Source organism: Papio anubis, chromosome 2, assembly GCF_008728515.1.
Source record: "Papio anubis isolate 15944 chromosome 2, Panubis1.0, whole genome shotgun sequence".
Lineage (NCBI taxonomy): Eukaryota > Metazoa > Chordata > Mammalia > Primates > Cercopithecidae > Papio > Papio anubis.
The window spans coordinates 101,533,085-101,558,190 of NC_044977.1; the positions used below are offsets into that span (position 1 = coordinate 101,533,085).

Here is a 25,106-nt window from a genome sequence, read left to right on the forward strand (position 1 = left end):
GGCAGATCACTTGAAGTTAGGAATTTGAAACCAGCCTGGCCAACATGGTGAAACCCTGTCTCTACTAAAACTACAAAAATTAGCTGGGCATGGTGGCATGTGCCTGTAGTCCCAGCTACTCGGGAGGCTGAGGCAGGAAAATTGCTTGAACCCGGAAGGCGGAGGATGCAGTGACCTGAGATCATGCCACTACACTCCAGCCTGAACAATTTACAACGGATCTGGTCAATTCTCAATTTTGTCATATTTAATATTGTTAGTTCCTTTGATATTAGCTTTACTAATGGGAATAAAGCATTAATTTTTAATTTTAAAAAATTTTGTTTAAAACTTGTGATAATTTTTATTTACCTAAAATTGGTGGTTCATGGATGCTGAATGTTGGAGAAACTGTTAGGACTCTTCCAAGTATTCAGAAATTCCTTGAGGATGTGTGAGTGTGTTTCTGCCTATATATATGCCATAACCACAGATGGATACTGCTGCAGACCCCACCCTTATTGCTTTGGAACAGACCTTTCTTTTCCCCATGAATAAGAAGAGTTTACTTGGGATCCCAGAGGGAGATGTTTCCCATCATCAGCAACATCTGGGGAACATCTGGCGAGTCCATCCCAGGATAGGGAGATGCTTTTCTGGAGAACACACATCACTTATTTGATTCTTTTTATTCTCCTGTATTTTCCCTTGTTCTCTTTTTCTCTTCCATTAGACTCCCCACTCTAAGCACCACTCCAGCCCTCACCAGCCAACTTCCTAGCCTGATTTCTATCTCGTCTGGTTTCCCCAGTATACAACCCAATAGGATGCAAACATAGGCAGCATGAGAGACCCTCATTAATTCTAGTGCCCAACCCTGCCCAGTTCCCCGATAAGTAGGCAGCATCTTCTAGAAACTGAGTCAAGGAATGTTGAAGCTGGTGAGGGTTCTCTTGTCCAATGCCTCCCTTCTACAGATTGAAAAGCTAAAGGCCAGAGAGAGAGGGGAAGGGAGAGTCAGGGACAGAAACCAAACTAGAACATCACTTCTGGGTATCATGGAAACCCCTCTTCTGCTGGAAACTTGGCCTGGAGATTAGAAGCAGGCAGGAAGGCAGGCAGTGGAAAGGATTCCTTGGGACCAGCAACGTCTGCAGCCAGCAGCCACAGTGAAAGCACAGCTGAGGTCTGAGGTGGGTGGTGGAGGATGGGTGGCCTGGGGGGTTACCCCTTAAAGCCCTGAGAGTGGAGTCACCTCTAGCAACAGACGCCCAGCTTTGTAGCCTTTAAGCTCCTTCCTGCGCATTCTCAGCTACACCATAGCTTCAGTGTCCTAGCTGTGTATCCATCCACTGCCACCTCCAGCCCTGCCCTCTCCTTGAGCCCTAGCAACTTTACCCATTTACTAGGCACATGTTTAGTTTACTCAACAAGTTCTTATCAAGCGTTGCAGGTAGAGCAGTGATCAAGTCCAACATTGCTCCTGCCCTCCCACTGCTCACAGACAACACACAAGGAAATGCACAAGGAAACCACACAACTAAGTGGGTGCAAGGCAGGTGCGAGGTGGGATCAGCATCCTTGAAAGTTTAAAACAGGACATACTCTGAGAACTGACCACTGGCCAACAGGGCTGGAGAGCAGTCATCAGGGGTGTGAGGTGGAAATGTACAGGTAAGGCTGGGACAGAATCATACCTCATGTGTAAAATAAAACCGAATGCAGAAGGACTAATGTTACAAGCACATGAACTGGCCAGGCGCGGTGGCTCACACCTGTAATTCCAGCACTTTGGGAGGCCGAGGAGGCCGGATCACCTGAGGTCAAGAGTTCGAGACCAGCCTTGCCAACATGGTGAAACCCTATCTCTACTAAAAATACAAAAAAACTAGCCAGAGGTGGTGGCGCATGCCTGTAATCCCAGGTACTTGGGAGGCTGAGGCAGGAGAATCGCTTGAACCCAGGAAGCGGAGGTTGCAGTGAACCAAGATGGAGCCACTGCGCTCCTGCCTGGGCAACAGAGCGAGACTCCATCTCGAGGGGGAGGGGGGGGAAAAAAAGCACATGAACCAACAAAAACGACACGTTCACACATTAATGGCATTGAAATGGTCGCGGGGGAGGGAGTGGGAAATGAGGGTATGAAGAGAGAGGTTGGACTGCGAAAGTGAGAAAGGGCCAGATTATTCCGGTTTTGTAGGCCCCAAGGAGTTGAGACTTCATCAGGAGGGTACTGAGAAGCCACTGGAAGCTTGGCTCCAGCTGCCCAGACACCTCCCCCTGCAGGCCCCCAGGTACACACTCAACGCATCCGGAAGGACAGGGGCCTTTATCTTCCCCCAACCTGCTTTCCTCCTATTGTTCTTCCAGGAAAGGTAAAGGGGAGCAGACCCCTGCCATTCTACATACACATCTGAGGCTGAAGAGGGGCTCTCACCATCGTCTCCACCCCAGATAAGATTCAAACAGGCCAGGAGGTCACCCCGACCCCCAACCTGGAGGAAGGTAGAATGGAATCCTGAGGGCTGGGCTAGTGGCTGACAGCATTCATCTAGGACAGTCAGAAGAACCCAGAATGCAGCGGGAGCAGGACTGGGAGGGGGAGGGTCAGGCTCCCACGAAGGCTCCCTGGAGGAGGCAGTGCAAGCTGAGCCCTTAAAAGCGTTGGGATTCTGGTAAGCAGAGAGAGGGCAGGAGAGCATTCCAGTCGAGAAGACCGGCTGCAGCAAAAGCGTGAGGGTGGAAACGCTCGAGGTGATGGGTAGACCCGTACCTGCGGTTGGGAAGTGGGGCTAAGGGTGGGCTCCCAGGCCAGGACTTGGTTGCCGGGGCAAGTCGTACCGGGAGGGTTGGCCCCGAGTCAGGAAAGGCCTTGGCGGGAGCAGAGAAGGCAGTGGGCCATTTTAAGTGGCCAAGATCTGGCCCGGAAGAAACCAGACTTTTTATTTTTTTAAGGGAAGGTTGAGGTGGGAGTGGGGAAGCTAGTTCCAAGAACCCCTAGTTTGGAACTTCTGCAGGGAAGGGTCTCTTGGCCCGTGGGCAGGGGTGAAGTTCAGGCCCACTGATTACATCCATCCTTCCCGCTCCCCGCCTCCCTGCTCCCCACACACCCCAGATTCCTCTCCAGCCACAGTTTACTTTTCCGACGGATCTGGGGGTGGGTGGTAGGTTGGGGGCGGAGGAGGGAACGTTTAGATTGGAATATAATAAACTCCCTCTAGAGGGGTGGGGGTGGAGAGCGTACGGGAGACGTCGGCTGTGCCACTGTCTAGCCCCTGGCCTTGCTCCCGGCCTCAGTCTACCCATCTGTAAGCTGGGGCGGTGGGGCGAGGGGGGATCTCTACTCCCGGCTCTGCCAGCTTGAGTCGTCCGCGCCTTTAGGGACGGTGCTGGAAGCGGGGCGGGGAGGGCTCTGGCGGGAGAGGGCTGGGGGCGGAGAGCGGCGGAGGCGCAGTCGCCGGGTCAGAGTCCGCAGGGAGGCCCCCAGGCCGCTGCGCCAGGCTCCAGGCGGGGGAGGAGGCGGCGCCTCCGGGGCGGGGCTGCCGGGCGGCCTGGCTGGAGGCCCGGCGTGCGTCAGCGCAGTGAGCCCCGGAGTTTTCCACTGACGAGGAGGGCGGAGCGGCGGGCGGGGCTGGGCGCAGCCAGTCTCCCGCCGCCGCCGCCGCTGCCGGACGCGCAGAGCTAGGGGCTGCTGGACCGACGGCTGCCGGGCCGAGCGCACAGAGTCGCGGCGCTGGGGGCGTCCCCCACCGGGACGCGGGTCGCGTCGTTGTCCTCCGCGAGCGTCCGGATTGCAGGTGAGCGCCGAAGGGCCTTGGGCCCGGCAGGACGGGACTTTGGGGAGGGGGCGTTCAGCGCGAGTGGCACTGCCGCTCCTGCCTCCTGCGGTTCTCTCCTCAGCACCCTGAGCGGGCGCGGGGGCGGGAGCTGCCCGGCTTTGACGGCGTGCCGCGGCCGGAGTCGGGGACCGGGGGTCCGGCCAGCGGGAGTCGCAGGTTTTCTGCTCCCCTCCCCCGCCCGCCGCGGTAACCCCGAGAGAAGTCACGGCTCCCCGAGCTCTGCGCGAGTGGGGCAGAGCAGGGCTTGCGCGCGAGCGGCAAGGCGACGGGGGCGTGCGTCCGCGGGCGAGTTTCCTTTTGACCCAGTTGCCTGAGAACTTTTCAGAAGTTCCTCGCGTGGCCGGAGCAGGTGACATTTGTCGCCTTCCTCCTCGGGCTCCCCCCTTGGGGAGGCTGCGGGAGCTGCGGCGTGTGCCGGGCGCCCCCGGCCGGTGGGGGTCAGGGAGGGAGTGGAGGGATGAGCGAACAAGGAGGCGCGGTGAGTCACGGACCCCGGGAGGGAGGGAGGGAGGGAGGGATTGATTGTGTCGTAGGCTCACCTGTTTGTCAGTCGCCGTCACTCTCAGAGGCCACTGCTGTGAGTCACGGGCGCAGCTACACCGGCCACCCGCAGGCACACGTAGACTCTCTCCCACGCACTTCTTCTCCTTCCGCAGCACGTACTTCCTCCCCTTCCTCAGTTTCTCCTCCCCGGGGCCCATTCACAGGCACGCACTGTGGAGATGCCCACACCACAGCCATAGTCACACACTTAGTCACTCCCGCTCCTGGCACAATCACACACAGCCGTAGCCCACACTCCTGACACCAGAGAGTCCCTCCCCGTCTCCTGCTGCCCACCCAGCACCTCCACCCAGAAGTCTCAATCCTTTTGGAGAGTAACTCATCACCTCCCCCGACCCAAATCCTTGACAGCCCTGCCCTCTTCTTTCACCACATCCCAGTATCTGCCTTTCTCCTATGCCCTTGGCCTGTCCTCTCACCTGGCCCTGGCAGCACCTCCAACCGGTCACACCCCCTCCACTCCCGGTGCTGAGCCACGTTTTTAAAATGCAAATCTGGCATTGTCACTCCCTAGTTAAGCCCTCTGTGGCTTGCCGTGCCCTCAAGCTAAAGCCTGCCCTGGAGCCCAGGATCAGCCTCGCGGGCTGCCCCTCCTCCGATCACACTCTCCTGGTCCCTCCTCCTGTTCCTTACCCATGCGGAGTCCCTATCTGGAACTCTGCCTACTTTCCTTCCTCAAAGAGACCTACCTTCACCCCAGCCGTACCCTGTCCCACCCTTCAGACCCTCCATCCCAGCAACCCACTCTATTTGTCCTCCCTGCTCAACTCAGAGCTTCAAGAGGGCCGCAGTTGTGTAAGTCTTGCTCCCTGCATGCGCGAGTGCCTGCCACAGTGCTTGGCACGTATTTGTTGAGCTTGGTGCCTATTTGTTGGATGAATGAATGAATGAATGAGAGAGGGAAGAAGGCCCGTCTTAGGTGGAGGAAGCAGTCATTGTCAGGTGCAATGTCCCTTCTGCAGGAACAAGTGCCTTATGTAGCCAGCATACATTTGGCACCTATCCAGTGCCAGGTCCTGAAGGCCAAAGCCGAGGAGCCATCCCCTCCCCCAGCTCTCCTTCAGAGGGATGCTTGGGGAGGAAGTGCCAAGGCTTTCGGTCTGTCCTCTCTGGGCCACCCAGGCTGGTTTTTCAGTGGGGACTAGAGGTGCTGGGAGGTGCCCTCCCCTTCTCCCAGGAAGTTGTTCCTGAGGGACAGGGGTCATGTGACCCCAAGTGTTTTGGGGGGACTGGCCAAGGCCTGGGGCTCAGAGGTTAAAGGACACATTCTTCAGATTCCTGAATGGGAATGGAGACAGCTAAAGGTGCCCCCCTCCCTAAGACTGGCTTGGGCTGAGGCCTGGGGCACTGGTGGGACTGCCGAGGTAGACAGAGGAGTTGCTGTGACTTTTTCAAGCCCCGCCCCCACTTCTCGAAAACAGCCCTTGGTTGCTTGGTGCCCAGGGGTGAGGTGGCCTTTCCTGGATTCGCATAGTGTGACCTGAGTGTGTGGATAACTGTGGCCAGTTGAGTGGGGGGTTGTCAGTGCCTGTGTGTGGTGGCAGGAGGGCTGCCCGATTGTCAGGGCTCAGATCCCAGAAGAAGCCTGGCGCTCTGATTCAGGGCCTGTCTCTGGGGTTCCTCAGTGGTGTGGTATTTCTGTCCAAGCCAGCTCCTGGGAACTGCTTTTCCTTCCTCCAGGACCCTAGGGAGGGGGCTGTGCTCACCCTGGGAACACTGCCATGGTCAGAATCCTGATTCCTGGGTAGCTGCTGAGGGCCCCTCCCCCCACCTCTGACTCACTGTCTGACACTTTTCTTAGATTCTCACTATCTTTCGTTCCCTCTTGGCCTCTCCTTGTCTCTGGCTCAGTCTTTTTGTCTCATCTCCTGCCTCTGCCTCTTAGCCTCTGGATTCCCACGTGGAACAGAGGAACACGAGAACCAGGAGCACTTCCCCCGCCTCTCCAGAGGAGTATCAGGGAGGAGGTAATTTCTCATTTCATTCCTGCGCTGCAGATTTGGAAGGGATTGTTCATCACTAGAACCTGCAGCATGACTGTAGCTTCCCTGTGTCTCTGTTTCCCTGTCTGTAGGCTTGGAGGTCATAACCTCCTCACCTTAAGTTCTCTTTCTGTGGACATCCCTTAGGCAGAGCCGCAGTGTGTGGCTGAGCCTGCTTTCCTGACATCTCTCTCCATCTGTTACCTCTTGGGGAACCGAGGAGCCTCCTGGGATTGCGTACATTGGCACCTGCCTGCAGCCTGAGCTTCCCTCTCTTGCCCTCAGAGCCACCCCTTTTGAGCACCATTCTTGCTTGTACCCTCTGGCACAGCTGGGGGATAGACATGTGATTCTCCTCCTGCCCCTCTTAAATTAACTGTGACAGGAGCAGGAGAAGGTCACAGTGACCAGTCGCCCTCAGCAACCTCATGTGCGTAAGATTGCCTGTGCAATTGGGTCTATACCCGATATGCAGGGCTAGTCTGCTTACCTCTGGTATTATCAGGTGCCCTCTCTATGCCAGACTCTGTCCTAGACATGGGCACAGGGGCAGCCAGACAGAGATGCCCTCAGCGTGAGGCAGATGAGCAATGAGGCCCCTGCAGTCTGATCAGATAAAGTCTGTGATGGGGAAATACCAGGGTTTTGGGGAGCTGTCTTACTTTGGGCTGCTGTAATAGAAAGTCCACAGACTGGGTGGCTTAAACAAAAGATTTATTTTTCACACCTTGGGAGGCTGCAAAATCCAAGATCAAGGCTCCAGTCAGCCTGATGAAGTCCCTCTTCTTGGCTTGCAGATGCACACCTTCTTGCTGGGTCTGAGCTCACATGTTGGAGAGGGAGACCATCTCTTTTGTGTCACTTCTTATAAAGGTGCTAATAAGGTATCATTCATGGCCTGATTACGCCCCAAAGGCCCACCTCCAAATACCGTCACACTGGGGATTCAGTCTCAACATAAGAATTTTGATAGGATACAAATATTCAGTCCCTAGCAGGAGCGCAGAGAGGCAGGAGGAAGGAGTAGGAGAGTCAGGAGGCCCCTCGAAAGATGACTTTCTGAAAGGGAATGAGGCTGGATTGTTCCAGCTTTGCAGAGGCCAGGAGGTGAGCGCCATTGTGGGAACTGCAAGTTCAGCTGGAGTATAGAGAGCAAGGTGGGGAGAGGGAAGCAGTGGCCAGGTCAGCTTCGGCTTCTTGAGTTCTGGACTTGATCCTAATGTCAAGCTTCCCCAAGGGGAGCTATAGAGGCTATAGAGTGGTTCTAGGTGTGGCAGTGGCAGGTAAATGTGTGCTTTAAGAAGGTCATTCTGGCTGTAGGATCAAGAATGGCTGGGGAAAGAGGGCAGGAGCAGAGGGACATGGGGTAGCTGCTGTGGGGACAGAGACATGTTAAGGTTAGTAACGTTTTAAATTGATAGTAACCTAAATGCATAAGTATATAAATCTTATGTGTCCATAAGATGAATGTTTACAATTTGAGAGTTGCATGTAACCACCATGCAGATGAACATAGAACTTTTACAGGTCCCCCAGCCCTTCCTATCCCCGACCCCAGAAAATTTCCCTCATGACTGTCTCCAGGGTGTCCTTCTCCCTCCCCTGGGGAACCACTGCTCTGACTTATATCATCACGGAGTAGTTCTGCCTTTTTTTTTTTGAACATTTGCATATATCTTGTGTCTGGCTTCTTTCACTCGGCATGATGTCTGTGAGATGCATCTGTGTCATGTGCATCCAGGAGCTGGAGCTCTTTTTTTTTTTTTTTTTTTTTCCAGTGTGGAATAACACATTCACTGAGCACTTATCACTAATCTAAGAACATGTGACATGTATTGATGCTTCTCAACCTCCCAACCCTATGAGGTCTTAAGACAAAGAATTGGAGGCACAGAGAGGTTAAGGAACTTGCCCAGGATTACCCAGCCAATTAATAGTGGAGCCAGAGTTCAAAAGCAGGTAGTCTGGTTCTGGAGCCGAAGTTCTTAACACTATGCCACGTGGCCTCCATTATACCTACTGGGTCTGTCCCTGGCTTTGTGTGGATTAAATGGATTTACATGAACTCCCAGGCATGGGGTGCCTGGATGTAGATGGAGGGAGAGAGAGGAAGGAGTTGAGGATGACTGCAGGTTTCTGGCTTGAGTGACTGGGTGGGTGGTGGGGCTGTTACTAAGATAGGGAACACAGGAAGAGGAACAGATGGCATGGGGGGTGGGGAACAGAGACAAGGGGTTCGATTTGGGGCCTGCAGAATTTTATGTTTCTAGGGGATGGCTGGGCGGAGACACCAAGTGGGCAGTGGGTCCTGGGGGATCTCAGGCTGGGTGTGTGGTGAAGGAGGCGTTCACAGCCCTGTAGATGGCATCTGGAACCTGGGAAAGGATGGGGTCTCTTGGCAGGATGCAATGGGGACAGGATGTGTGGGTGGTGTTTGTCCATATGTGTGTTTCCGTGTGGTCTGTGCATGTGTGTACACGTGTGTATGCCTGCCTCTGGGTCATGAATCCCCCACCTCCTGGGAGAGCCTGCAGGTCAGCTGGGAGCTGGGTTGTTTTTGTTTGTGGTTTGACCCTGCGGAGGGGGGGGGGGTGCCAAGCCTGAGAAACTACCCACGGAGAAGCCCCCGGAAACATCTGTGAGTCTTCTTCCCCCAGGCCCAGGGTGGGGGATTGGCCAGGGAGGGAGATTTTCTTGCTTCTCTCACGCTTGCCTAGGGGAGGCTGTCCCTGGGGTAAACATTATCCAGTTAGTAAGGTTGACAGCAAACCCTACAGGATTTGGGGACTTGGTAGGTGGCTGGGCAGAGGGGGAAGGAGTGCTTGGAAAGGACACCTGAGTAGAGGAGACCGAGACAGCCTTCTGGTTGGTTTTTCCTGTTCTCTCTCATTTCCTGTGATGGCAGTGGGGGAAGGGTTCCCCAGCACTGGGGCCTCGGCCTCAGCTTCAACTTCCTTTCCCTTTCCCTCTGGTGACCTCCCCGAAGGCCCAGCTGGAGCAACAGACACAAGGTAGCTGTACTCAGCGTTTGGGATTGAGTCTTCTGGGGCTTGCCAGACCTTGGGAAGGGCCATTATTCGCTGAAGCATTCCAGGGCGGGAGCCCCAAGTCTCTTCTGCTTGGATAAGGCCAGCCAGCTGTGGGAGTGAGTCTCTGGTTATACTTCTGCTGAAGGCCGAGACTCTCACACGGGAGACAGTGTTGTGTTGTGGGGTGCTCCATGTCACAAAGCCACAGACAGGAGAGACTTTGGACATTAGGATCAAATGAGATGTGAAAGAGACAGCCTGAGTGGCTGTGGTCACACAGGCCTGGAGGCAGGAGACTTCTTGACAGTGGAGCGGGGGTTTCTAAGGGAAAGTCTGAGAAGCTCCCACACCGGGAGGGGAAGGGCTCAGAAACTACTCCGTCTAGGAGTGGAGGCCAACGTCAAAGCCAGCCTGTTCCCCAGAATGCCTGGCTAGCCTGGAGCAAGGGCCCGCAGCCCTGCCTATGTGCAGGGTGGCGTGCCTGTGTGGGTGTGCTGGAGGAGGAGGAGGAAGCAGAGCCACCATACCATGGCCGTGCGGGCTGTGCGGGCTGGAGGGCGTACACACACACACACACACACACACACACACACACAGGCACACAGATGCGAGCTGTGTGAATCACCCAGCCTGTGAGTCAGCCCCCAGGATTCCTGTTGGGGAATGAGTGAGACCAGGCTGAGGTCTGTCAGTCCATCTGTTGGTCTGTCTGCCTCCTTCCCCTGTTGATGTGGATGCGTGTGTGTGTGTGTGTGTGTGTGTGTGTGTGTGTGGTAGGAGGTGGTGGGGAAGGTACCTAGTGCTTGGGAAGGCTTTGGGCAGCGGTGGGAGTTTGACGCATCAGGCCATGGATTTGAACATTAGTTTGGAGGGAGGGAGGTGCTGTGTCTTGTGCAGAGATCCTCCTGGAGACTGTCCTCCGCCACACAGCGCTCCACAGGTAGGGCTGGAGGGCAGAGGCCAGTTTCTGGGATGCCTTGGAGGGTCAGTGGGAGGGATGATGACCCTGGCTGGAAGCCCACCTGCCTGCCACTTAGAGCTTTCTCATTCCCACTCCAGGCTGTCTGTCCCCAGACCCCAGAGCACCTCCGGCACCACCATGACTGGGCTGTTGAAGAGGAAATTTGACCAGCTGGATGAGGACAACTCCTTGGTCTCCTCCTCCTCCTCTTCCTCTTCTTCTGGGTGCCAATCTCGCTCCTGCTCCCCAAGCTCAAGCTCTTCTGTCTCCCGTGCCTGGGACTCAGAGGAGGAAGGCCCCTGGGATCAGATGCCCCTGCCTGACCGTGACTTCTGTGGCCCCAGAAGTTTCACCCGTGAGTCCTCCCTCCCCTGGGAATTCCATCACCTGCCTTCCTTCCTGAAAGATGAAATTTAGAGGTCCTTGACAAAATGCCTTTGGCCTCTGGAGGTCACGTCCCCATGGAGGTAGCTCTCACGAACTGTGATACAGTGGTCACTCAGTACCCACTGTCCAGGGGCACCTGAGCCCAGCTAATTCACCTTTGACCTTGGGAGTAATGACATCCAGGATGCAGCTCTGCAGAGTGCCCTCAGGGCCTTCCCGGTCTGGCCCCTCCCTTCTGTTCCAGTTTCGTTTCTCCAATGAGCACCCTACCCTCCTACAAATGGAACTGCTGGAGTTCCCCGCCCGCCCCATGCTTCTCTGCCATGGGGCCTGTCAAGCCGGTCCCTCTCCTGTCAAAATGCTGTCCATTTTGCCTGAACATAGTGAAAAGGGGTTTTTCCTGGTTATTTTCAAGCTTGCATAATTGTGATTCCAGACTGACGAACGTGGCCCTAGAGCAGTGTTTCTGGACCTTATTTTTCATTATTGTTCCCCAGGAAGCCTATTAAGACATTTTCTCCTTAATTTCCCCCCCCCCCCCACCATGAAATTTTAATACAATAGATGTGCTGTTTACCTTTTTATGTACTGTATGTATATCTGTGCATTACACATAAAAAGAATATCATTTTTAGCACATGTGATCTAACAGTATAAACAGAAAACCTTTTAGAAGGGAATTCCCCCGGTAGCTGGATATAAAATTAATACAGTAAGTTGAAATGTATGGAATTTCCAATATTTCACCATTACATGGTAATTTATTATGGTTCAACCTAATGAAAATACCAGTACGTAGCTTACTAATCAATAAACATTAACTTGTAAAGGGAAAGCCTTTTTAAGCCTGTTGCAGAACACAGAAATCCTACAAATCAATAAAAAACAATAGAAAACTGTACAAAGGACCTGTACATGGCTAATAAACATAGCAAAGATGTTTAATCTTACAAATACTGTCATTTAGACTGGAAAATAACAGTAAGCCAGTGCTGACATGGGTGTGATGTTCAGTTTCAGCTGCTCCAGTCCCAGCCACACAGGCTCCTAAATTCACATTTCTTTTTTCAAAGTGGGCGGAGAGGGAGGAGGGGGAAGGTGGGAGGCGGGAGGGCAGTCTGGCATGATCTTCCTGAAGGTATGTTGTGCCTCACTGAAAACTAATTCCCAGCATCTTTGCCTGCTTTCCAGCCCTGTCTATCCTGAAGCGGGCTCGCCGGGAGCGCCCAGGCCGTGTAGCCTTTGATGGGATCACCGTCTTCTACTTTCCCCGTTGCCAGGGCTTCACCAGTGTGCCCAGCCGTGGTGGCTGTACTCTGGGTATGGCCCCTCGCCACAGTGCCTGCCGCCGCTTCTCTTTGGCTGAGTTTGCACAGGAGCAAGCCCGTGCACGGCACGAGAAGCTCCGCCAGCGCTTGAAAGAGGAGAAGTTGGAGATGCTGCAGTGGAAGGTAGAGAGAGCCCTCTCCGTGGCCCACCTCCTAAGGCAGTTCCTGGAGTCCTAACCTCGAGGGGTGGGTGTACCAGGGGTGGGTGCTGACTTGCTCATTATGTATATGGGGAAACAGGCCTGTGGGCCTAGTGATTGGCTTGATTGGAGTCTGTTGCCTGGGTTATCTGCAAACAGGAGGCACAGAGGAGGGCTTGTGTCTATTTGCTGCAGGGGCTGGGGGCATGATACCTGAATCTGAACTTGAACTTTTTGGAGAGGGGGATGTGAAGCTGATATGAATTAGGGGGGTGCGTATCTGTCTGGTTAGGAAAGGGAGTCTGTCCATGATCTAGGGAATGCCATGAGTAGGATATCTCTTTTTTTTTTTTCCAAATGCCCTGAGGACTGTATTCTTGGCTGTCCTGTTCACTGTCGTACACACAGTGCCCATCACAGATTAAGCACGAGTAGTGGGAGGGTAAGCACATGGGGAGGGTTTGTCTAGTGACAGTAGGGCTAAGCCCATGTCCACGTCTGTACCTCTCACATACCTCTTTCCTGTGGATGCAGCTTTCGGCAGCCGGGGTACCCAAGGCAGAGGCAGGGCTACCACCTGCGGTGGATGCCATTGATGACGCCTCTGTGGAGGAGGACTTGGCAGTCGCTGTGGCAGGTGGCCGGTTGGAAGAAGTGAGCTTCCTACAGCCCTACCCAGCCCGGCGACGTCGAGCTCTGCTGAGGGCTTCGGGCGTGCGAAGGATCGATCGGGAGGAGAAGCGGGAGCTGCAGGCACTGCGCCAATCCCGGGAGGATTGTGGCTGTCACTGCGATAGGATCTGTGACCCTGAGACCTGCAGCTGCAGCCTAGCAGGCATCAAGTGTCAGGTGTGGTGGCTGGACTGGGCTGGGATGGGGAACCTGAGCATGGGGACTTCTTTGCAGTCCACAGTAATCCTCACTTGTACCTCTACTTTCTGTGCAGATGGACCACACAGCATTCCCCTGTGGCTGCTGCAGGGAGGGCTGTGAGAACCCCATGGGCCGTGTGGAATTTAATCAGGCGAGAGTTCAGACCCATTTCATCCACACACTCACCCGCCTGCAGTTGGAACAGGAGGCTGAGAGCTTTAGGGAGCTAGAGGCCCCTGCCCAGGGCAGCCCACCCAGCCCTGGTGAGCAGGCCCTGGTCCCTGCTTTCCCACTGGCCAAGCCCCCCATGAACAATGAGCTGGGAGACAACAGCTGCAGCAGCGACATGACTGATTCTTCCACGGCATCTTCCTCAGCATCAGGCACTAGTGAGGCTCCTGACGGCCCTACCCACCCAGGCCTGCCTGGCCCTGGCTTCCAGCCTGGCGTTGATGACGACAGCCTGGCACGGATCCTGAGTTTCAGTGACTCTGACCTCGGCGGGGAGGAGGAGGAAGAGGAGGAAGGGAGTGTGGGGAACCTGGACAACCTCAGCTGCTTCCATCCAGCTGACATCTTTGGTACTAGTGACCCTGGTGGCCTGGCCAGCTGGACCCATAGCTATTCTGGCTGTAGCTTCACATCGGGCATCCTGGATGAAAATGCCAACCTCGATGCCAGCTGCTTCCTAAATGGTGGCCTTGAAGGGTCAAGAGAAGGCAGCCTTCCTGGCAACTTAGTGCCACCCAGCATGGACGCTGGCCAGAGTAGCTCAGTGGATCTCAGCTTGTCTTCTTGTGACTCCTTTGAGTTACTCCAGGCTCTGCCAGATTATAGTCTGGGGCCTCACTACACATCACAGAAGGTGTCTGACAGCCTGGACCACATCGAGGCACCTCACTTCCCCCTGCCTGGCCTCTCTCCACCTGGGGATGCCAGCAGTTGCTTCCTGGAGTCCCTCATGGGCTTCTCCGAGCCAGTTGCCGAAGCCCTAGATCCCTTTATCGACAGCCAGTTTGAGGACACTGTCCCAGCATCTCTAATGGAGCCTGTGCTGGTGTGAGGACCAGGATGCCTTTTCCCAGCCCCAAGGGACCTGTTGCTGCTTTCTTGTAATTGTGGGGCTCCCCAGAGTCTCTGTAACAGTCTCCCACTGGCTGGCTCACTCACAGGTGCCATGCGCACACTCCTGGTTTTCATACAGTTCTCTGGATTTATTTATTTGTTTTAACTTTTCTGTGCTGAAGAGAGGATTGGGGGGAGGGGCTTCCCGTTTCAGCTGCCCGGACCCCCACACCCACAGTTTGCTCTTCCATCTCCACAATGTGAGCCTGGAAGAGGAGAAAATGTGGCTCCTCTGGAGCTTGGCAGACCACTTTTCGGTCTTTGCATGATGTTCCTTAGCCCAAAGACGGTGAGACAGGGCTGAAATCAGGTGGCTTCTGCCATGCTGAGCCCTAGACCCATGGGTGGCTAAATCCTCTGGACTGTGAAGACTATAATTTATTTCCATAATTTATTTGGAGATTGAGGAGGCTTTGGTTGCACCTCTCTGGCTGGTGGGTAGTGCCGGGGTGGGGTGGGCACAGGCCCTCAAGGAGCCCCTTTTGCCTTGTAGTCTTACACCTTGCCCTGCCTGGGCTTTGGTGCAGACTGGGTGTGGATTTGAGCTCTATGATCTATGTTTGCTGCCTGGCTCCTGGAGGGCTATGCAGGCAGGTGCTGGCCAAGGACATCATCTAGGCAGGGGGAGAGGCTGGGCTAACCAGCTGTGACCAAAACTCCCTTCTGCCCCACCCTGCCCCCTCCACTTCCTGCCCTCTGTTCCATCTTCCCCTTCCCCAAAGGCCGTAGCCTTTATTCCAGGCCCAGGGATGTAGGAGGGGGAAGGAGGAAACAGGAGGCCCAGAGAGGGCAAAGGGCCTACCTCGGGCGCGAACCATGCCCCAGACTATTATCTCAGGGCTTTCTGGGCACTGCACTTTGGCCTGGCCCACCTGCCCATGCCCTGAGGCCATTTGGTGAGGGGTGGCTCCTGAGGGCTTTTATACCCTTTGTTTGCTAATGTTTAATTTTGCATCATAATTTCTACATTGTCCCTGAGTGTCAAAACTATAATTTATTCCATTTCTGTGTCAGTGCCAAGAAACGCAGGCTCTGGGCCTGCCCCCTTGCCCAGGAGGCCTTGCCAGCCTGTGTGCTTATGGGAACACCTTGTACCTGAGCTTACAGGTACCAATAAAGAGGCTTTATTTTTAACAATGTGGTCTGTATTTCTGGGTGGGAAGCAGGGGTACACCCTCAGGGGAATTGGGGATGGGGGGACAAGCCCTGCAGAGGGCAGTATGGACACAGGCTGTGTTGGGGGGTAGAAGTAGGCATACCCAGCATATTGGGCCTCTTTCCAGGCAAGCCAGTCAAGTTGGAGGCAGGAAGCCAGCTGAGAGGCTGACCAGGCAGATAGAGCACTTTTTCCTTTGGATTAACCTGTTCCTCTACAGTGGTGACCTGGGGTGGTGGGGAGGAGCAGCAACAGGGTCTTCTGACAGGGGGCCATCTGCTGGGGATGGTTGAGGGCACCCTTCTTCCTACACACCCACACTGAGCTGAGGCCTTGTCCTGAGGGTGAATTCACCAACCTGGATGGAGGCAGGGCAAGGGGATGTGCCTGGTCAAGGCCTGGTGATGGCCTTACATAGCAGCTGTGGTCCATGAGGACTTGAGCCAGGGGGTCAGCGGGAAGGGCAGGGGGGAAGCTGCAGAACCTCATCCATCTGCACCAGCCAGACCTGTCTGACCTGTCCCTGGCAGCTCAGCTGGGCTGCAGGCCAGAGGAGTAGGCCACACCCTGCTCTGGGGAGCCCCAGTCTGGAGGCCTGAGAAAGATTGACTTCCCCCTTAGGAATGATAGTGATTTGTACAAGAGCTGGAAGGAGGAACTGCCAGAGGAGAACTGATTTGGGTTTCCTCGCTCTAATTCCCTGCCTTGGTCTGTACTGGGCTCACTCATCTCTTTGGCTTGACTGTTAAGAGCACAGAGCCAGAATGCTGGGCTTGAATCTTGGATTTTCTACTACCTAGTGAGGTGATTTATGCGAATTACTCCGTCTGTGCCTGGGTGTCCTCGATACTGCATGCAAATAGTGACACTACTCACCTCATAAGCTTGTTTAGTTCATATTTACAAAGCCCTTAAAGAGTGCCTGGAACATGCAAGTCCTGTGTACGTTTGCAACTTGCATCAATTTTCATGTTTCTGCCATTCTTTCTCTGTATGTTTAATCCTTTCTTTTTTGCCTGTCCTGTCACCCTTTAGGTATCTGTCTCTTGCCTCTGGACATGCATGGACATGACCACATGGCTGTATCAGTGCCATTAGAGGACTCATGCTTTGGAATCTGGCCTGTGGTGGGGCAGTATGTCCCTGTAACCAGCTTAGCTAGGAATAGCTAGGCCTTTGTCTTCTCGGGGTAAAGTGCCCCGGTACACTAAGTTGTCCTGTTTCTTCTTCACTGGTGCCTGGAGACCCTTTTGTAGAGATTACTTCAGCATGCACAGTCCAAAACCTGGGTTCTTCCAAGGGCTCTCAGGGTCACTCTGACTGGCCTGGTGGTCTGGGTGGCAGCCCTCAGCTCCAGTACTCTGGCAGGAAGCCCCAACAGGCTTCCGCCCCATGGACTCAGCCCAAGGCTGGACGGAGGCCTGCCTGGTCCCATCTAGGGCCACAGGGTTCTTAGTTTTTGTTTCTTTGTTTTTAGATAAATGAAGACAATCTAGGTTTTACAGCAAAAACATGATTAATACACAATCCCTTTACAGGATCATTCTCCATATAGATAGACCTGTCAACAAACCTGTCCCAACAAAACTGGGTTGTAAAGCAGATCACAGAAAGGGGACTGAGTTTTCCCATAGGAAAGATGGTAGTAACCTGGGGAAAGCATTCCAGATCCCCAGCTTCTATCAACAAACCATACATGTGATCAGCAGTGTGTTATAAAAACGAGGCTCAGCAGCCATCCGAGTTACACTGTTCCAAAGGGACCCTTATCTGTCCACTGTTCCCAAACCTTAGTCACTGGACAACTGCTCTTGAAAACTCTGCCCATATCTGCATTCTACTTACTCTAAATAATTTTTCTTCAAATATATCAGTATGCTTAAAAGTTAAACCCATCCCATGGAACAGCACCCGTAAATTCCTGACTTTGCTGTGCTACTTGGTTTTCTATGTAAAAATGATGTGTAAGCACACCGTTATTAAACTTTAAAATGTTTGCTGTATATCACTGGCAGAGAGTTGTGCCATGATTTGGGAGACATCTAATTTCCTGCCACAAATGGGGACACTAAGACCCAGAGAGGGGAAGGGACCTGGGAAGTCCACATTCAGAGATCCTAGGCTTCCTGACTGTCCTGAGGCCAGACTGTCCCATTATTGGCATCCTTAATGACATCAAGGAAGAGTGGTATTGGGAGCACAGCAAAGGTGCCCTCTGTCACCCTCTTGCCAGTTGCAGTTAACATTATTCATCTAAATAGGAACCACTGCATTTGCCCTCTTAGACATTAAAAGGGTTTCTGTAGGATGTTAGATGGCCAGTGTCTTTTGTAAAAGCTGAAGTGGGAACTATTTTTTCTTGGAATGTATTTCCTTGTGCCAGGCGAGGGTAGTCAGGTTTGTCCCAAACTGGTAAGGACCAGAAGAAGCCAGCTGGACTTCGTGGGGAGTAGGGGGGAGGTGGCAGGGGAAAGGGAAACAATGCATGGACAGGGTGGGACAATGGCCCTTGCACCCTGCAGGCCCTCTCACACAGGACCTTTTGCAGCTGATCCTCCTGTCTGGGCACACTGCCCACAGCATCCTGGGCCCACCGCCAGGCAGACTCAGAGGGTAGCATGGAAAGGAGGAGTAATTGCTTCTCTAGCTCCAGGATCCTGGAGACCAGACAGGAGAAGGGCAACAACCATTGAAAAATAGCTGAAGGGGATCCTTTTCAACCACCATTCCACTAGAAGCCCCCTCTTTGCTCCCCTTTGCCCCCTCAAAGAGTCTGGGATAAAAGCGAGGTCTGTTAGAAAGCACCCAATGAGCCCAGCAAAAGTTAAGCCAGTTGATGTCTTTCTTCCCAGAGCAACATTTCTTGTGCCTTAAAAACATAAAGCTTTGGGATGACCCTTAGGTCAGATGAAACATGATTCAAAATAAACCACATACACTATAGTAATGGGGAAGAATGTGTCATTTTCTGAATCCCTTCTCCACTGACCCACTTTCCATCCCTCCACACAACTTCAGTAGGTTGATGGCTTCTACTGCAGGCCCCTTGACCCCAGCTAGGGCCTCAGGGACCTTCGGGCCTTTTCCAAAATTTCCTCCCTGATCTTGGGGTAGTTGGGGTGCTCCCTGAGGACCTGGAACAGAGAATGGGTATGCAGTATCAGGCAGGGTTCCCTACCACTACACCAGGCCCTCCCCGCCAAGGCTGCTGGCTTACATCGTGGCAGATTTCGATGGCCTCCACAAATTTCTTGTCCTTCAGGTAGTTGAAAGCAAGTCTGAAGCCTACCGGGGCATGGAGAGCATAGATGGTGGCACCCTGGTGACCTGAGAACCCCTATGGTTCTCATAACAGCCAGGGTACAGGCCTTGAGTTCTGGGGTCATGGTGGGGATCCTCCTGCCCACCTCCCTCCCACGTCCATTCATGTGCACCCTGGCTGGTTGCCTTACCAATGGCAGGGTTGGCGTGATGACTGTACTTCCAGGCCAGTTTGTAGTTGGTGACTGCATCCTTGTAGGACTGCTCCTTCTCCATGATGAAGCCCATGTACTCATAGGCCTTGTAGCAGGACTGCAGGGAAAGCCAGTTAGAGCCTCTGCTGGTTCCCTGGGCCACGGTGGGACTAGGACCAGAACCAGAAGCAGGCAAGGGACAGAAGTGAGCTGCCATAAACCAAACTGCCAAGGGACCTCAGGGGTACCCCAACCTTTGCAACAAGCCAACTGTGTGCCCTCCTCTCAGCTACCCCAGACACTGGTGTAACCCCTTTCCCTGCAGCCCTCCTGTTCCGCCACTCCCATTCCTGGCCTGCTCTGACCTGCAAAAGTCCCTCCAGGTTGGAACCCTTGAAACTTTCCCATCTTTTTCTGTCATTTAGTGTTCCCTCCTCTGGACATGACACGACCCTGTGTACCTCCTCTTACCTAGTCCATTGCCCTTGATCCTCATTCCTACTCTGGTCTGTTGCCCATGTGCCCCTCTCAGCCTGCCTCTTCCTGACTAGTTATTCCATATGACCTCTGCCTGCAAAGCCTGCTTCACCTTCCTGGAATGCCTAGAACCCTTTCTGCCACCCTGCAGCCCCAGTGTGTGTGTGGCCCCTTGCCTTGTTGTACTGCACACAGCGCCGCAGCAGTTCTAAGGCGAGGTCAAACTTGCTGCCCTGGCAGTAAATGTCGGCCAGCAGGAGCCAGCTCTTCTCTAAGTCCTCAGCCTCACTCAGCACCCAGGGGGCCTTGGCCAGGCGCTTCAACTGCATACGTGCCTTGGGGATCTGCTTCAGGAACACATAGGCTTGTGCCAAGGCCAGCAAGGCAGGGACACTGTCCTTCTACACATCGGGTGGGAAATGGACGTCAGCATGCCTTGGCCGCCTGGTCAGCCTCGGCCCTGCCACCTGCCCATGCCCGCCAGTCCCCACCAGCCGCACCTCAGCCTGCGCTATCTGGATGAAGCTGCCCAGTGCAGCCTCCATGTTAGCCTTCTCCTTGGTGGCCAGCCTGCAGAGGCCCTGCAGCAGCCGCAGCTGGGTCTGGCTGGAGGCTGAATTCGGGTAAAACTCACGCAGCAGTTTCTCGGCGGTGCTCACGCCCTGCTGTTCCAACTCCTTCTTCTCTGTGTAGCTGCAGGTGTTAGACTTGGGTGTCAGACACAGGCAGGTGGCCTGCCTGTGTGGCCCTCACCTGGCTTCAACCCAGAGGCTGCAGGCTTTCTCTAACTTCCCCAGGGTTCTGCCTCTGCCTTCACGGGCCCTTACTTGCTCTCGGCCCCCTGGTTCTCAAAAGCCTCTCCGCCCACAACCTCATTGTCTGGATTCAGACAGATCTGCACCATGTGGTAGATGGCGCTCTGGCCCCAAGTGCTGTCCTTGCGTGCCTTGTTCAGGAACTTTAAGGCTTCGTTGGGCTGCCCTATGTGCCTGTAGTAGAGAAAACACCAAGAATCAGTGAGGGAAACTGAGGCCCAGACAGGGCAGAGATATACAAGGGCCACTTTGTGAGTCTGCACAAAGCAGAGGCTGGATCGCTGGTTTCCCAGTTCCTCTGGAGGAGACGCAGGCGTCGGACCTGGGTGTCGGATGCAGGCCAGTGGCCTGCCCAAGTGGCCCTCACCTGGCCTCCATCCAGAGGCTGCAGGCTCTCCCCGACTTCTGAAGGGTTCCACCTCTGCCCCTGTGGGCCCTCACTTGCTGGGCCTGGGTGTCCTGGAGGCAGAATTTCTGCTCCCTTTGTGCAGCGCAAGGGCCTAGCCTATCTGCCAGTAGGGCTTCCTGCACACAGCTGCCCCTCAACACACCACACCCAACTCACCAGCAGTAGATACCTCTGCAGTAGTTGAACCCTGGTTCCAAAGGCACCCGGCTGGACACCTTCTTGGCCAATTCAAAAAAGGCAGGAATGTCTTCAAGTTTACCACTTCTTCTTAGCAGATCAATTAATTTATTCAATACCAAAAAATTGTCTAAAATAAGAGACAGAAATCTCCAGGCTGAGATGCCCAGTAGCTGTATCAGATGAGGGTGCTGGGCCCCTAGGAGAGGCCAAGAGATACTGCCCATCTGGGCTGAGCAGGGACATTCCAACAGTTCCAGGGTTGAGTAAAGAATAATACTAATGCTTAAAAATAGTAAAGAATAGCAGCTAACACTTACATAGCACTTATATTGTACCTGGTATTAAGTGCTTCACCTATACATTAACTGCAAGATTAGGTAGGTACCTAATCTTTTTTTTTTTTTTTTTTGAGACGGAGTCTTGCCCTGTTGCCCAGGCTGGAGTGCAGTGGCACGATCTTGGCTCACTGCAAGCTCCGCCTCCCGGGTTCATGCCATTCTCCCTCCTCAGCTCCCCGAGAAGCTGGGACTACAGGTGCCCGCCACAATGCCCGGCTAATTTTTAAATATTTTTTGTAGAGACAGAGTTTCACCGTGTTAACCAGGATGGTCTCAATCCCCTGACCTCGTGATCCGCCCACCTCAGCCTCCCAAAGTGCTGGGATTACAGGCGTAAGCCACCGCTCCTGGCCTAGGTAGGTACTCTTACTGTATCTGTTTTACAGATGAGGACACTGAGACATGGATAAATAATTTGCCGAAAGTTGCACAACCAGTAAGTGGTAGACCAGGACTCAGACCCAGGCAGCCTGGCCCCAGGACCCATACTCCTAACCATGGTGACCTCCTGGGCCTATGGGCACACTGCCATGGGCCTGCCAGGGCTCCAACCTGAGCCTTAGGTCTGGCCCCTCTCCCCAGCAAGAAGGGGTGGTTTTATGCTGCAGTGAATGGGAATGAAGCTATACAACAGAGGAGAATTTCTAGTCTCTCCAAGTGGCTGTGACCTCAAAAGGGGACTGTGTCGAGCCCCACTGGCTGTGATTTGGGGACAGACATGCTGTCCTGGGTCCAGTGCCAAGTCCTTGAGACCAGGAACTGGCCCCTTGGACTCGGGAAGGGCCGGCACGTTCCATTGGGTCTTTATCAGTTTCCTGCTTCTCTGGAACAATCAGGGAGGAAGGGGCTTCCTCCGCCCAGTCAGGAAGGAGGGAGAGGTCCCACCCTTTTCTGGGAGAGTGGCCCTTGCTCAGTGGGAACTGGTGCAGGCAGTCTCCATGGGCAGAATTACCTGGCACTTTCTCCAAGACTTGGTGGTAAAGATTGATGGCCGCTTCATGTTTCTGTTTTCTAAACATCAGGTCAGCCATCAACTATCAGAAAACACACAAGCTCCAGATTTCCCAACAGTGGCAGCTTGCATGGGTGTAAGGGGAGGCGGGGGGTATGGGGGTGATGGTGGTGGTAGGAAGGGAAGGTAGAAAAGGACTTGCAAGGCAGCCTCCCCAGGCCTTGTGAGAAGCTGCCACAGGAGAAGCCTGAGGGTTTCTCAGGCCCCCACCCAGAAGGTGAGGACTTCCCAAGGTGGGGGGCAAGAAGAGCTGGGTTGAGGATGGATGTGGGAAGGTAAGGCCAGTGGTAGAGACCAGTGGGGCTTTTTGATAGCCTACAGGGAAAGCCTCTCCACCCATTCTGAGAACTGCCAGGCAATAGAGGTAGGGATGAGGACCCCTCCCTGTTCTGCAAGGGCTCAGCTTCTGCTCCTGGGCCAGCCCTGGAGGAGGTCTGGATGATAGGGAGGAGAGAGGCAGAACTGGGGAGGGCTTTTCCTGAAGCCCCAGGAACCTATCCCACCCTTGCCTTCACCTACAGTGGATGTGCTTTCCCCTGGGGTGAATCAACCTCACCCTACCTTAGACTGGCCCAGGAGGTTGATGCTGCCCACTGCCAGCCAGCCCACCCCTTCCGGCTAAAGGGCAGAGTAGGTGCAGCACTGAGTCCTCTCTGCCTGACAGCTCCTCAGAGGTGTGTCAGTGAGGCATCTGAGGTTATGGGGCTATGGGGCTAGGAAGTAGCCTGCATCTGGTCACAGGGACCCTGGGAAGGGAGGAAGGGAGGAAGAGAGGGAGGGAGTGGGTGCTGGGGGCTTCCTACCACAGAAGCAGTCTCATGGTTCTGCTCAGTCTGCAGGAGGATGGCACAGTGCTGCTCACACAGGTCCAGGTGCCCCTGGAGCAGGTAGAGCTGCGCCAGCTCCAGCATCACCTGGGACAAGGCCAGACATAATAAACTAACTAGTAAACACCATGGGAAACCCCTGGGATCATCCTTGACAGCTCTTCTCCTCACACTCCACTTCTATCAGCTCTGCTTTCAAAATATGTCTCAGATTCCCCAAGTGAACATCTCTGGCCTTCCCCTTCTCCCACTCAGTTCTCCAGTCATACCCTGTGTCTTACTAACCTCTGAAAGTTGGGCCAAGCTAACACATACTCATCCTTCAGCTTCAACTCTGGCCTCACTGCTCTGAGAGTCCTCTGTGCCCCAGATTCTAGGGCAGGTACCATTCCTCCAAGTGGTGCCGTGCACCCCCATGCAGGCATGTATTGCCTGGCATTAGTGCTGCCTGTGCTCTCATCTACATGCCCTTACCCAAGGGTAATCTGTGGGCAGTGACCAAGCCTTGCCCTACTGTGTCTCCAGAGCCGGGCACAGTACTTGCCACATATTAGATTAGGTATCTGTTAAATGAATGAGTATTAAATGAATGAATGGATCTGTCACTAAGCTCTTCATCTACTGTGTTGGCATGAACTCCAACTACGGTTCCCTTATCTGGAGCCACACCTCCCTCACAACTCTAGGCCCTCTTGGAAGCTCAGCCTGCACTTCATGCCCAAAGTGCCCTGGCAGCTACAACCCTCATCATCTCCCCACCTCCAAGGGGGACTTGAAAATGTCAGACTAATGTGACTTTCAGCAATGTCTTTCCCACTATACCCTTCACATTTGGCTATCCAAGGTGAGCCTTGCTCCAAGGGCTGCAGCAGGTGAGGTTCCAGGTCAGCAGGAGCAGGCACCTTACCCCAGAGGCCACTGTTAGCTGGCTTCCCATGCCCATCATATCTGTGACTCCTCAGGGAAGAATGGAGAAGGAACTGGCCCCTGCACCTGGTCAGGGAGCTCAGCAAGGCATTGTGCCCTGAGGGAGAAAGCAGCCTCTTGCTTTGAGGGTCACTCACCTTATTGTCAGTGGGCAAGTAGGAGAAGACATCCTTATAAGACCGTACCGCCTTGTCATACTCTTTCTCTGCCAGGTAGTGCTCTGCAAACTGGATGCAGATAGAGGCTGCCAGTTGCTTCTGGGAGGGGATCATTTCTGGTTGCTCCAGTGGAACTCGCTTCAATATCCGAGACTGGAGGTCCAAGGCCTTGGGAAACCAATCAAGCCAGGATCAGAAACTCAGAGCCTGACATACCAGTTCACAGAAAGTACCAAGCTCTTAATTCAGATCCAGAAGTATGAAAAATGACATCTTCAGTGCCCTTGGGCAAATTTGGATCACTCTGAATAGGCAAAGCCACTGGCTGAGTACACGAGACAAGCTGGCACTGCCTCTGGGGGCAGGAGCAGAAGCAAAGGCACTCAAACAAAACATGCTTTTGTACTTTGCCTGTTTACCTGCTTCCATCACACCTTGAGGCTCTGTGTCTAATTCGCTTTGCTACACTACAGGCTAGAACTAGCACACAGTAGGTGCCCAAGGCACACAGTAGACTGTTCTGTATGCCACCCTACTGGGAATTTGAGGACGCAGCCACAAATATTCACCACACAAATGATCAGGGGAGTAAGCAGAGAACATCAGTGCAAGAGGAAATGATGATGCCAGGGTTAAGCTGTAGGACATGGGTAGGAATCAGCACTTGGCTCCCCGAGGGCCAAAAAGAGGAATGGGAATCCAGTGGTAAACAAGGGGATAAATCATCTCAAACAGTCAAGAGTGTGGGCTCTCCCTCTAGAACCACAGAGCATACTCCAGAAACAAGTTTGAGGCCACACCCCTGGGGGAAAAAAGTGAGGAAGATGTGACAGGAATGGCTGGGGGCTCTCAGATCAGGGGCAGCCCAGTGTGCAAAGAACATAGGTTGGGACAGGCCAGACCTGGCTCAGATCTCAGCTCCACCACTTGCTGGTACAGTCACGTGCTGCATAACATTTCAGTCAATGACAGACTACATATATGATGCTGGTGCCTGAAGATTATAACACTGTATTTTTACTGTACATTTTCTATGTTTAGCTATGTTTAAATACACAAATACTTACCATGATGCTACAATTGCCTAGAGAATTCAGTAGAGTAACATGCTGTGCAGGTTTATAGACTCAGAGCAATAGGCTATA

The 25,106-nt window shown here is 53.8% G+C and overlaps 2 protein-coding genes across 11 annotated transcripts in view; one reads left to right on the forward strand and one right to left on the reverse strand.

The window, feature by feature from the left end:
- Positions 1-3,598: 3,598 nt before the first annotated feature.
- CSRNP1 (cysteine and serine rich nuclear protein 1) lies at positions 3,599-15,344 on the forward strand. 4 transcript variants are annotated; one of them, XM_021934540.2, is made up of 6 exons: positions 3,599-3,776; positions 7,162-7,248; positions 10,453-10,709; positions 11,933-12,192; positions 12,744-13,058; positions 13,156-15,344. In XM_021934540.2, the coding sequence occupies exons 2-6, from the start codon at positions 7,193-7,195 to the stop codon at positions 14,143-14,145; spliced, it is 1,878 nt and encodes a 625-aa protein (XP_021790232.1). In that variant the 5' UTR covers positions 3,599-3,776; positions 7,162-7,192; the 3' UTR covers positions 14,146-15,344. The 4 variants fall into 4 exon arrangements, with proteins under 4 accessions (XP_021790232.1, XP_003894703.1, XP_031519325.1 ...); XM_003894654.3 differs by lacking the exon at positions 7,162-7,248; XM_009201153.4 differs by lacking the exons at positions 3,599-3,776; positions 7,162-7,248 and adding an exon at positions 8,621-9,375.
- A 2,843-nt stretch (positions 15,345-18,187) lies between these two features.
- The window catches only part of TTC21A (tetratricopeptide repeat domain 21A), a 31,652-nt gene continuing 24,733 nt past the window's right edge, over positions 18,188-25,106 (reverse strand). The window contains exons 20-29 of one of the 7 annotated variants that reach the window (XM_009201160.2): positions 23,941-24,129; positions 22,853-22,963; positions 21,990-22,071; positions 20,676-20,826; positions 20,123-20,284; positions 19,796-19,988; positions 19,472-19,696; positions 18,816-18,936; positions 18,581-18,648; positions 18,188-18,497 (exon numbers count right to left, since the gene is read on the reverse strand). In XM_009201160.2, the coding sequence (XP_009199424.2) occupies positions 18,420-18,497; positions 18,581-18,648; positions 18,816-18,936; positions 19,472-19,696; positions 19,796-19,988; positions 20,123-20,284; positions 20,676-20,826; positions 21,990-22,071; positions 22,853-22,963; positions 23,941-24,129 (1,380 nt within the window). In that variant the 3' untranslated portion in view covers positions 18,188-18,419. Of the gene's footprint in view, positions 18,498-18,580; positions 18,691-18,815; positions 18,989-19,471; positions 19,697-19,795; positions 20,003-20,122; positions 20,285-20,675; positions 20,854-21,989; positions 22,072-22,852; positions 22,964-23,940; positions 24,130-25,106 lie in introns of those variants that run through there. The other 6 variants (XM_009201158.2, XM_009201159.2, XM_009201157.3 and 3 more) reach the window with 6 other exon arrangements.